General features: G+C 47.5%; 1 protein-coding gene across 1 annotated transcript in view; it reads left to right on the forward strand.

The window, feature by feature from the left end:
- Positions 1-5940: 5940 nt before the first annotated feature.
- The window catches only part of HDGFL3 (HDGF like 3), a 75568-nt gene continuing 68357 nt past the window's right edge, over positions 5941-13151 (forward strand). The window contains exon 1 of the mRNA XM_059179875.1: positions 5941-6283. Within this exon, the coding sequence (XP_059035858.1) occupies positions 6200-6283 (84 nt within the window). The 5' untranslated portion in view covers positions 5941-6199. The remainder of the gene's footprint in view (positions 6284-13151) is intronic.

Genomic DNA, 13151 nt, shown 5'->3' on the forward strand with positions numbered 1-13151 from the left:
TTGTATTAATCAGGCCCTCAAAATACTTTTTAACCATGGCTTAATAACTTTCATCAGTTTTATTTTTTTTTAAAGATTTATTTATTTGACAGAGAGAGATCACAAGTAGGCAGAGAGGCAGGCAGAGAGAGGGGGAAGCAGGCTCCCCACTGAGCAGAGAGCCCAATGAGGGGCTCGATCCCAGGACCGTGAGATCAAGACCTCAGCCAAAGGCAGAGGCTTAACCCACTGAGCCACCCAGCTTTCATCAGTTTTAGAAAATTCTTGGCCATCGTGGCTTCTGATCCTGCTTCTATCCCATTCTCTTTTTTACCTCCTCATCTGAGACTTCATATTAGACTTTCTAATCATATCACACAGATGGAAAATACCTTACAAATATCAACCAGTATAAAGTCAATGTGGCTATACTATATTATTTTCTGGTGTTTTTCCTTTCTTTTTATCTCTCCGGGCTTCAGTCTGAATATTTTTCTTTGTGGCCTATCTTCCACATCACTAGCTCTCTTTAGCGGTATCTAACCTACTATTAAACTCTGCTTTGGTTATTTATCTCTTGCTACATAATAACGTACTCCAAAATTTTCTGGCTTCAAACAACTGCCACCATTTATTTGCACATGGTTCTGCAATTTGGGCGAGGTTCAGGAGGGACAGTATGTCTCTGGGCTAGACATGCTGTGGCCTCGAGTAGCTTAACTGGGGTTGGTGGATCCAAAAGACTTCAGTCACATGTCTGACACTTCAACGAGGGGGGTTGGAAAGAGTTGGGGACTGGCCCAATGTCCCCTCTCTCTCTCTCTCTGAATTCTTTCATTCTGTGAGGTCTCTCTCCATGTGCCCTTCCCCTCCCAAACCAACAACGAATTTGTAGGTATTCACATGGTGTGTTGGAGCTCCATGAGGGTGAAAACAGAAGCTGCTACCCCTCTCAATGCCTCGGCCTAGAACTAGCCAGGCATTGTGTCTCCCACACCCTTCACTCACCGAGTAGCCCGTCGGATGGTTGCACCCAGATACTGTACTCTCCCCAGACTCCTGCAACCCTGCTCTGTGTGGCATGGTCTCCACTCCTTCCCCAACCTCCTGGTTCCCCATGGCTCCTTGACCTAGGACCCAAGACAGTGACAGGTGCATAGTGCTACTCAACAAATATTTTTTTACAATAAACAGAGAAAGGAATGCAGATGGGCCGCAGCGCTCTCTTCAGCAGTGCCATGCTGATACTGGAACCAGGCTAGCCAAAATGGTGGCCAAAGCTGCAAATTCTTCTCATGTCTTTTACATCTTGAGTCTCCTCCTGCACAAAAAGTTTAATAACTCACTAACGTCCTCCAGTTTGCTCTCAGCCAGAACAGGAGAGTGAGAGGGCGAGCGTGAAAGCAGTCGCAATGGAGGTGGCCTGTGGACTCTGGGTGTCCAGGCGTAGAGTTCCCAGGGTCTGAAACAATCCTCCTTTCCTTCTGCAAATAAGATTCCAAGTGGCTCGGGTAGTACCTTCAGAGACCATACAACGCTTCTGGATCAGTACCAGGGTGCTCTCTTCTTGCCTTAGTGGCCCGAGTATAGCAACACAACTGACCCAACCCTTGACTCCTTGTCCTATCATGTCCGTGTTGACTTGAATGGTTCCTTCTGCCGACTCAGAACGGTCCAACACTCATCGAGGGGGTGTACTCGGTCTCACCGCAGGTAGTACAGGACAGCCCCTCCACTGACTCTCAAGAAGGTGTCAGTATGTGACTGCCCTTTCTCTTTCAAGGAATGTGAGACCAGTTCCTCAGGGACATTTGAAAGACGCCTCTCGTGGCAATAGTAGTAGAAATGAACTCTGATGCAAAGTGCAGGGAACACCCTCGGACATCCGTGTGTGTGTGTGTGTGTGTGTGTGTGTGAGAGAGAGAGAGAGAGAGAGAGAGAGATTAAAACCAAATTTTCCTGACTCCCTTTCCACAGTTCTTTCCACCGCACCATGTTACCAACAACCACCACCACAAATACTACCAACTAATATTTAGTGAGTCCTTACCATTTGCCAGGCATTGTTCTGGGTGCTTTCCAGATATCACCTCATACATCATTTGGGGAGAAAGAATCGATTTAAGGCAACTGAAGCATCAGAGAGTGGGTAGAATCTGGGGGACAAATCTGAAGGAACTATTGGAGTTTTATTAGGAACTTGAGTCAAGAATACGAAAGGTGAAGGTGAAAGCCAGACGGGTTCAACAAATCGTGTGGATGTGTGTGAGCGAAAAGAGGAACAGCAAAAAACAGACCAAAGTGCCAAGAGCAGGGCAAAGCAGTAGCCCGTAGGGATTTTAGGATAATAAAATCAAAAGTGATCAAAGGACGTTGATATTATTATCATTTGTGAATTGAGTTCTTTCCAAGTTTCAGAAGCAAAATTAATGTGTTCTATTCTGACATAGCAAAGAGACCAGCTCTTGGGGCCAAAATAAAATAAAATACATCAGACTCTTAATGGTCTTAGTGGTATCTCTAAAGGGTTAGTTATTATCTGTTAAATATTTGAATAGAGCATTGTTCTGGAATAGCCACAGGAAGAGGCCTTTGCATAAAAGCAGAGGAACCAGTCTGAAAGCCCTGTCTGCAGTGAAAGCCACAGGGCAATGCTTCAACCCCACAACACTGTGTCGACAAGGTGGTCTGCGCCCAGCCTGGCTGCGGAGACAGATGGGCTCTGAGCCAAACGCATGAGGAGATTCCCAGGACCAGCCAGAAGGAGCCTGGAAGGGGACCCCCTGTGCGCTTGTTATTGACGCTGACTCGGTCAGGGCATGACAGGCAGGCAGAGGACATGTGCTGAGCCGTGAGACCAGGCTTAGAAGAAACCCTGAAACCAAAGCCTAGCTGGGAGAAATCTCTACATTCTCAAAACAGAACAAAACAAAAAAAAACAAAAACAAAAACCCTATCGACAATCCCCTCTTTGGCTTTTGTCTTCAACCTCTCCCTCGACTGCTTCTGCTCATTGTAAACTTACATTTCTCCAATCTTTGACCAAGCGACCAGTCACAACAGGACAACTCACCCTTCATGCACTCTTGAGAGACCTTCTCTACCACCGGGAATGAGGTGTCTACACTTCCTGGCTGTCACTTACGAAGCCACTGCTCCTTGGTTTCGTCCCATCACCATTTTGGTGACGCAGTTCCCACCACGGTCACCAAAGACATCTCAGTCACCAGATTCAGTGCACCCATCTCCTGCCTTAGCTCCCTTGACCTTCCTGTGGCATCTGCCTGGACAGGTCCCTCCTTTTGGAAATTCCTTATTATTTTTTTTTCTTTTTGGCTTCTCCAGCACTACTTTCCTCTTCTTTTTTCTGCCCGACCCTTAAAGGTTCATGTTGCCCGGCTCTATCCTTGGCCACTGCTTTTCTTATTTGATACAGTGCCCTGGGAACCTCCCACAGGGTTTCAATCACCACCTGTATATTAACGTCACTCAAATCTCTACATTCCGCCTCGCCTTCCTTCTCTAAGCTGTACATTCTGCTGCTCACTAAACACCTCTTTCTGGATGCCCCACGGAAATTTCAACACACAAAACCACTCATTATCTCATCCCCAAATTGCCCTTTCTTCATGGATTTCCTCAACTGAGTGCCAAAACGAATCATCCTGTTGCTTAAGCCAGAAACCAGGGAATGGTTTTTTATTTCTTCTTCCTACTCAGTTGCCACCCAGTGAGTCACCAAGCCCTGTCTCAGCCCTTCTGTCTCCTAGTGAGACCCCCCCGCCCCCGAACTGAGCTTGTGCCTCTAGACTCTTACCCTCAAGTCCACCCCCACACTGGCCTCCAGAGTAATAAGTCTGGCCCCAAACCGTGACCATGTTCCTCCTCTGCTTAAAGGCTCCCGTGGCTTTCAACTTGACAGCCTGTCTGTCCTCATTTCTTGCCTCTCCCCCATTGCCACGCTAGGCCCACAGGGAGGCCAGACTGGAGGGGGCAAGCAGCCAACAGCTAGGGCTTTGGCAGCTAATCACAGGGATTTCGGTTTGACATATGAGGATATAGGAACCGTTCTCAGGTTCATGAGCAGGGCATGATGACAGATACACAGGACAGGTCGTAGAAGTGGGAAATACGTTCACAGACTGCTAGGAATCGAACGTTGGTGTCCTCCCAAAACTCAGATGCTAAATCCTAATGTCCCATGTATTTGGAAGTGAGGCCTTTGGCAGGGGATCAGGTCATGAGGGTGGAGCCCTGATAAATGAGATTAGTGCCCTTATAAAAGAGACCCCAGAGATCTGCCATGCCCTTCCCTCCTACCTGTGGAAGAACCCAGAGTAAGGACTGTCCTCGAGGAACCAGGAAGTGGGGCCTCACTAGTGGACAGACTCACCAGCACCTTGTTCTTGGACCTCCCAGCCTCCAGAACTGTCAGAAATCAGTCCCCCCTTCTGTGGTATTTTATTGTAGCCACCACCGGAAGGGACTGACACTGGTGGCGACCCAAAGCTGGTCTCTTTGCTATGTCCTTTTGACACGGAGACAAAAGGACCTAGACTGGTCTTCCACGGTGAGAAAAGAGGACAGGTGAGCCTGCAGGACCCATGGGGGAAGGCGTGATATCTAAGTAGTAAGGAAACGCATGAGTAGGTCAGTCAAGCACTAGTAACAATGTCAACAAGCCTCAGGAAGTCTAGAGACTTCAAAGCCCCATTACTGGAAGCCCAGCACCAAGAAAGGTGCAGGGGTTGGTCCGCCAGGCAACACACACACACACACACACACACACACACACACACACTCTACAAAGCAAGCGAGGGAGGCAGGTACTGATGGAAATGAATAGCTTCTATAAAAGGGAAGAGCAGGAACGCTCAGAAGAGGGGACAGACGCGAACGAGAGCCATCCTCGTGACAAACGAAGGCCACAGCAAGTAGGTTACACTCAAGGGCTGCGCCAGTGACTTCTTACGGGTGGGCTTCGACATGATGAAAGAAGCAGATTCATCATTAGGCAGATTGAAGACACGTTGTCCGAAATGTTGCCAGGATTGGAAACAAGTGACACGCCGGAGTTAAGTCCCTTTCCCCAAACTACAGGCCTGCAAGACCCACGCGCTGGAGAAGCACGACCGCGCTTGGACTCTGGAGTCCTGTAGGTCCGCGTTCGAATCCCGCCTGTGCCGCCAGGCCAACGAGAGCCACCGCCCGTGACTCCGGCCAAGAGCCTGCCCTCGGTGGGTCACGGTGCATTGTCAAGGGCAGACCTGGGGAGAGGACCAACAAGGTCGCCGACTCCAGAGCGGGGCTCTTTGCAGGCAGCCTGAAGCGCAGGGCAGCGGGTCCCCTCGCGTCCCGCAGGCCTGCAGCGCCTTTGTGCCCCACTCGCCGGAGAGCACCCGCAGCAGTGGCCCGCGGGGGGACGGCCAGGCGGGGGCCGGGCGTGGGACTGGGGGGCGCGAGGAGGTGGGGGAGCGCCCCCCTAGAGCGGCGCGGGCCGGCGGGGAGGGGGGCGGCCAGGTGGTGATTGGCTGGGCTGCGGCAGGCAGCTCCGGGCCCAGAACAAAAGAGAGCGGGCGGCGGGCGTCCCCCGGAGTAGGCGCTCCCGCCCGCTCCGCGCGGGCTTCGGTGCTGGGGGAGGACGCGCCCGCCCGCGGAGCAGCCGGGCTGGCGCGCTCGGTTTCTGGGCGAAAGCCGGCCGTGTACCTAGGAATTAACCGGCCGGCGCGGGAGGGGAGGGGAGCGGGAAGCGGGGCGGGGGGGATGCTGAGCGCGCGCGAGAACAATAATAAGATCGTGTTTGCGGTCGCTGCCCGAGGAGGAATTCGGAGGAGGCGCGAGGCCCGGCGCTCGCGCCGCGCCCGGGAGCCCGGGAGGGAGGCCGGCGGCGGCGGCAGCGGCGGCGGCGGCGGCGGCATGAGGCAGGCGACGCGGCGCCTGTGAGCAGCGCGCGGCGGCGGCGGGGACCTCGGCGCGGGCGAGAGCCGAGCGGCCGGGGGCTCCCCTCCCCCGCTGCCGGGCCGTGATTTGCCGGGCCTGCTGCGCCCCCCGCCCACCCCTCGCCTCAGCCGCCGCCTCGCCGCTTCCCCTCGTCGGAGCGGCCGCTCGCCCGCCCGCTCGAGGCCCGCGGGGAGCGCGGCGCAGTCCGTCGGCCCACGGGGGGGCGGCCTCCCGGCATCTTCGCGGCGACCAAGGACGACCGGGGGAGGAAGCGGCCGGGATGGCGCGTCCGCGGCCCCGCGAGTACAAGGCGGGCGACCTGGTCTTCGCCAAGATGAAGGGCTACCCGCACTGGCCGGCCCGGGTGAGTACGGCGGCCGCGGGCGGGCCCGCCCGCCCACCATTTTCCCCTTCATGATGGCGCGCCCGCCCCCTTCCTCCATCCGCCGCGGCCCGGAGCCCGGCGCCCCGGAGCCCGGGCGCCCCGAGCCGGCGGCGGCCGGGGCTGGAGGCGCGGGCGGCGCTGCGCACGGAGGCCGTGCCCGGGCCGGAGCCGAGGGTTCCGGGCCGCGCCCGCTCCCCGCGAGGGCGGCCATCCTTCCGCCCCCTCTGGAAGGCGGCTCCGGCCCGGGCAGGCCCGCCGCGGGGAAGCCGGGCAGCCGCGGCGCGGGGGCGGCGGGCCCGGGCGCGAGGCAGGGCTGCGGGCAGGGTCGCGGGTGGGCCGCCGGGTCCCGGGCGAACGTCGGGGCACGTAGGGGAGCGTGATGCAAATGGCTGGCGGCGGGCCGGCGGGGGCCGCGGCGGCGGAGCCTGGAAAGGGCCAGTGGTCGTCCGGAGGCCAGCAGGAGCCTCTTGGCAGCGGTTCATCCATCCCTCGGCGCCTCCGTCGCCTTCCAGACTTGTTGAGTTCCCCCCGAGCTCCGCCGGCCGCATCATTGTCCTGGCGTCCGCGCCTGCCCGCCGCTCCGCGGACCCGCCCGGAGCAGCCGGGAGCTCGCAGCCCGGCAGCGGCTGGCGGGTCCGCGGAGCTCCCGGTGCCTTTTCACCTCCATGTTTGTTTTAGGTCGGATCCCAGACCTTCGGCTCGGCCTCCCGCTACAGCCCACAATAGCTCTCTCTTCCAGGTCGTGGCTGGCGCTTTCTCTCGAAAGCATCTGCGTGTAATACACAGCCTCGATTTTTTTTTTTTTTTTTTAAATCGGGCCCTTTGGGCGAGGAGGAGATCAACACTGCCGTGTGTGCTTTGTGTCTTAAAAATAAACCCCGTTTACTTTTGATTTTTATGCTAGTTGGCAGTTAGGTGTTTGAAAGGAGAAATAACAGTGAAAAGGAGGGTCGGGGCATCTTGGAGGCTCTGTTGGTATCCTTGGGGAACAGAATAGACGTGGGAAATATTGGCATAAATAAGAGTGTGAGCTCTAAAATGTTGTATTACAGTCAAGTGAAGGTAGCTAGACCGGGGGGGGGGGGCACCCATTCACAAAAGGAAGTGACATCACGGGTGGCCAGGCTGAAATTAGTGAAGTTGAAGTAATGGGTGGACATAATCACTTTTTTTTTTTTTTTTTTTTTTTTGCATTTAGTTCCGCGATTGTAAAATAGAAAAAAACAAAAACAAAAAACCCAAACCCACAAAAAACAGTTGGCCTGGGAATTGGGGGGCCTGGTATTGGGTTTGGGCTCTGTTATGGACTAATCATTTCAGCTGTCTGAACATCCAGTTCTGAAATCAGAAAATTATCATCTCTAGGATTCCTTCCAACAACCTCTGGTTTCCAGTGAGGTTCAGGTTCCATTAGGCTGTGATTATAACTTTGGAGAGTCAAAAACATACAAACAAAAAACCAAACCAAAATTTAAAATTTCATTAACAAGTTGCTTACTTAGGTTGGCCACCTGTAGTCATTTTGAAACAAAAAAGTGCAGAATAAGTAGTTCTAGTTCTATATCTGATTGCACACAAAATTCCTAGAAGTTGTAATTCCAAACGAAGGCAAAATGGAAAATAAAATGAGGAAACAATCAGGTGGTTAGATAAAATAAGTACAGGAAGGAAAAATCTGTGTCTCTTCCCCATTTCATGTAAACTCCTCAAAGAAAGGACATGTGTTTTCTTTTTTATAAAATGGTATTTTATAGTGAGTGGCATGTTGTAATTTCCAAGAAAAGGTAATGGTTAGAAAAAGATGTGAGTCCCTACTCTGGCAGTTACCATGTTGTATGCTCCATGGATGTTCTCAAGTTGCTTCCACTCCAGGTGGCTAAGGCATTATCCCCATTCTACACCTCGCTATAGATGTCTGTAGATGATGTTACAAAATGCTAACTGGAAAAAAAAATCCTACTTCTTCATATTTCAAATACTGGCATTCGATATGATGGCGCTCTTGTGGGGATTAGATTCTGTATGGCCCCAAGGGATCAGACAGACCTAGGAGGAAAAACATGGGGGAGCCAGATTTTGGGAGGACTCTTCTATCGAAGAAGGTCCATGCTTGAATGGAGAAGCAACTTCCCTGCCGAAGGGATGCTGTTGGGTCCTAGGCAGCCCCTTGTGAGGAATGTGGGCCCAGAGGATTCACTCCTCTAGCAAATTTGGTCAGGTTGGATTCCGCTTTTGGCCGCCCTTCAAACTCTGTGACCTTAGGCATATTCTGTAATCTTTCTAAGTTTTAATTTACTAGCCTGTGAAATAGGCATAATTCTCACCGCACAGATTCAGTGTGTGTAAAAGTACCAAGCAGCTACCTTTTTTCCTTTTTCGATTTCTGACTTTCCCCTTGTATCACTACACTGTTTTTAATTTTCAGCTTTTGAGTAGATAGGTTATTTTTTCCAACCTTTTGTCATGAATCGTTTCAAGTGTATAGAAAAGTTAAAACAGTTGTCCAGTGAACACCTTTATATCTACCACTTAAATTCTACAATTAACATTTACTGCACTTGCTTTATCTTGTGATTCATGATCCATCCCTCTATCTGTACAGCAGTCCATCTTATTTTAATGTATTTTAAGGTAAGTTGCAGGCATCAGTATAATTTACTCCTAGATACTTCAGCATGCATTATCATTAACTAGAGGTCAGTATGTTTTATAGATCCCTTTTCTTTCTTTCTTTCTTTCTTCTTCTTCTTTTTTTTTTTTTTTTTTTTTGCCTTTTGAGATAAAATTTATATAAACTGAAACACACTTAAATGTACCATTCAGTGAGGTTTGATTAATGTATATGCTGGTATAATCCAAACCCCTTGTAAGATATACGGTAGTATCAGTACCCATGAAAGTTCCCTCGTGGCTCTTCTCAGTTAATTCCTGTCCTCTTCTCTGTTCAGATGCATCATATTAGCATTCAGTGGCCAACTAGCTGTTTCTAACAGAATATATTTTATATTGCATATGACTTAAAAATACAAGTTTTATTTGTACCTACAGATTAACTAGCTTGATATTAAAAATACTTATGCTAAAATAAGAGTCTCTGAACCCTATTGATCATGTGCTCTATTGGTAAAAATCCCTAATATATATAAATTTACTTTAAATTATATCTCCATGTAAAATGCACTATTGCTTCCTACATTGTAAAATAAATACAAAAGAAAGCAGATGACAGATGATGTAATTTATGTTTTAAAATTCTTATTAGCAAAATATTGATAGTAGTAGATTAAGTCTATTTTTAAAAATAACTTTTGGAATTTTTTTGCCTGTTTCTTCTGAGATCTGACTAGATAGTCACAGTTTTTCTAAAGAGATTTTCTACAATAGAACTGTCAGCTAGGCCATTTCCTTGCTTGTGCTTACATTATTGGTATTATCTTTGCAGGACTCCTTTTAGCCACTTGTTCATTTGGCAAGAGTTCACTTAGAAGTGAATATTCCATAATTTTGCTCAACTAGGCACTCCCAAATGGCGTAAATCACAGTGTGCTCAAAGTGAATAAATACAGCCATCTGAATAAGGACACCAGTGCCCATTTATATGTTAAATATCTGTAAAATTTACTTTGTAGGTAAAAGAATAAGAAACTAAAATAGAAATTGTACCATTTTCTTCTCACAGCCTTCCCCCAAATTATCTTGTATATCTTCTGAGGTGTGAGCACTCTCTGTGTGTTACCCCTGCTCTGAAAGATGGAAGTAAAAAGCAAAGCAAAACAAAAAAGTCCCCAAACTCTTGTATTTCAACCAAAACTCTTTTTTAAAATTTAAAAACCTTCGATGAGATCTCTCCAGCATTGCTAATAGAAGAGTAAATAGATACAATCACTTGGGAAAACTGGCCCAATCTACCATAGTTAAACACACACCTATCTTGTAATTGAGCAGTCTGTTCTAGGCATCTACCCGAGAGAAGTGAGTGTTTATGGCCATTACAAGGCTTGTACGACAAGGCTCAGTCATGACAGCTTTATTCATCATAGCAGAAGATTGAAAACAACCCAGATGTCCATCAGCTGGAGAATGGCTAAACCAAACCGTAACGCCTTCATGGAGTGGCGTACTGCTCAGCAGTAAAAAGGAACAGACTCCGGAGGCCCACAAACATAGGGCTGTATTTCAAAATTTGGGATTGAGTGAAAAAAAAAAAGCCAACATGAATAGATTCTGTGTGATAACATGACCATCGAAAACAGGCAAAAGTGGGGATCAGTCTGTAGTGGTTGGAGGGGATGTTACAGACTGGGAGGAAGCTCTGAAAATGTTTGTTATCATGATCTGGATGTGATACACTCAACTTTATCAGACTGCACAGTTAAGATTTGCACACTATCCTGTGTGTAAGTTTTACCTTACCTTCATACTTTGAAGTGGGAGAAAAGAATCTAACACTTCAGACTTCATGGATTGAATTTGACCATTCTCAGCTTTCAGTGAGAATTTTATTTTTTCTTTGAGGCTTCAGTGCTACCAATTTGCATCTTCCTGTTCCCTTTTGACTGTCTGAGAAACTCGTTTACTACTTTACAGCTTTCTGTTTACATTTCTTTTTAGTTCTGGTTTCTGCCTGTCTTTGGTTTAACTATATTGGTTTTTCTAATCCTTTCATGCTAAATCATTGCTCGTATTTTTAATCTAGCTCTCAACTTCTTACCTGATAAGTCGAGAGCTAGATAAAACATTTGGGGGTGCCTGGGTGTCTCAGTCAATTGGGTGTTTGCCTTCAACTCAGGTCACGATCCCAGGGTCCTGGGATTGAGCCCCATATCGGGCTCCCTGCTTGGTGGGGAGCCGCCTTCTCCCTCTCCCTCTGTCCCGTTCCAGTGCTCCTGCTCTCACTCTTAAATAAATGAATAAAATCTTTAAAAAAAAAAAAAAAGGCACTTGATCGCCATTCTAGGACAGCTTGGCTAAACTTTTACTGAGCAAAAGTTTACTGTGTAAGCCACTGTGCTAAGTATAGTTTTTCATTTTTCTACCAACAGATTAAATTTTCAACAATTTAAAAATATTATAATTACATATTAAAGTTTCCACACCTTTTTTTTTTTTTTTAAGAGTTTTTATTTATTTATTTGACAGCGAGAGAGGGAACACAAGCCGGGGCAGTGAAGAGGGAGAAGCAGGCTTCCCGCTGAGCAGGGAGCCTGATGCAGGGCTTGATCCCAGTGTTAGGATCATGACCTAAGCCAAAGGCAGAGGCTTAACAACTGAGCCACTCAGGCTCCCCTTCGTACCTAAACACTGATTGAGAATCCTTAGTTCTGATCCATAGTACTTCCAGTTTCTTTGCTGTTACTAAACTCTGAACCTTTATTTCTGGAGACCAAGCTACATAATTTCAGGGAATGACTTGGGACTTAAATTCTTTTTAATCTCAACATGAAGTAAGATGTTTATATTCCTGTTTCTTTGGCATGAGTCCAGAGTAGCCCATCATTGGTTCATCCCTTAGGTAGAGTGGCAGGAATTCATCAGCCTTTCCCTGGAGACTATATTCATGTTGCTGAGGGACTGGCACGTTGTCTCATTTTCTTCTGCTTAAATCTGGGAACAGATAGGCAACTTAAACCCTCAGTGTCAGTATGTACATTTGCTCCCATTTCAACCTGCTGAATCAGTATTTCTGGCACATCCCCTTTGCTGTGCCGTAATGACTACTGTTTCCCCGGGATTTGGAAAATGTTAATTCTCTGAAGCCAGGTTTCTACTATATGAGATTGTGTTTCATTCTTTTGGAAAATGACTGATAGTTTAAAATTATATGACTGTATTGAAAATATCTATTAGCATAAGAAAAACATTGTAGGCTAGTAAATATGGTAAACCTAATAGGGAAGAGCCCAAATGCTCCTGTTTATTGGAGAAAGTTACCTTCTGATGCAGAAGATTGTCCAGATGTTCAATCAAAATCCAGTCTACTTGAAGCTGTGATTAGTCCACTGCCAAAAGGCTTCTTAATCAGAGCCTTGCTTACTGGGAGCATGGTCTGTGGACCGTTAACCTGTCAAGGACCAGATAAGTGCAGAAATGGAAAGTAAGAATTTAGAAAAAAATATTTAAGCAATCTGGTAGAGTAACTTCATGTTTATGAATTTAATTTTTAAAATGAAGTTTATGTTTTCTGTGACTTTATTTTTCTACTATTTCATCTTTCATGTATTTTATAAAAATGTCTGTAACAAATTAGAAATTAAAAAAAAAAATGTCTTTCACCCCAGAGTACTGACTATAGAGGATCCTTAAAGGTCAGTAGTACTCCTTGCATCTAAAACAATCTGCTCATACGATAAACTTTTTTTTAGAGATTTTATTTTGGGGATACCTGGATGGCTCAGTTAGTTAGGCATCTGACTCTTGATTTCTGCTCAGGTCATGATTTCAGGGTCATGAATAGGACCCTGCATGGGGCTGTTTGCTGGCCATGGAGCCTGCTTAAGACTTTCTCCCTCTCCGTCTGTCCCTCTCCCCCCAACACTCTGGCTCGCTTGCTTTTGCTTGCTCTCCTAAAAAGAAAAAAACATTTTAAAGTAATCTCTACACTCACGACCCCAAGATCAAGAGTCACTTTGTCCACTGAGTCAGCCAGGAACCCTTGCTCATATTGGAAACTATTTTAAACTGTCTTCAGCTATTTAAAAGAGAGAATGGATTGACTCTTATAAGTATCTCATCTGTGTAAAAAGTTTTTATTACTTAAGTAATAATATTCATTGTGGAAAGATTGCTATCCCTCTGCCTTGTCATAAGCATCATGAATATGAACCTACATATATAAGTACATAATTTT

The sequence above is a fragment of the Mustela lutreola genome, chromosome 7, assembly GCF_030435805.1.
Source record: "Mustela lutreola isolate mMusLut2 chromosome 7, mMusLut2.pri, whole genome shotgun sequence".
NCBI lineage: Eukaryota > Metazoa > Chordata > Mammalia > Carnivora > Mustelidae > Mustela > Mustela lutreola.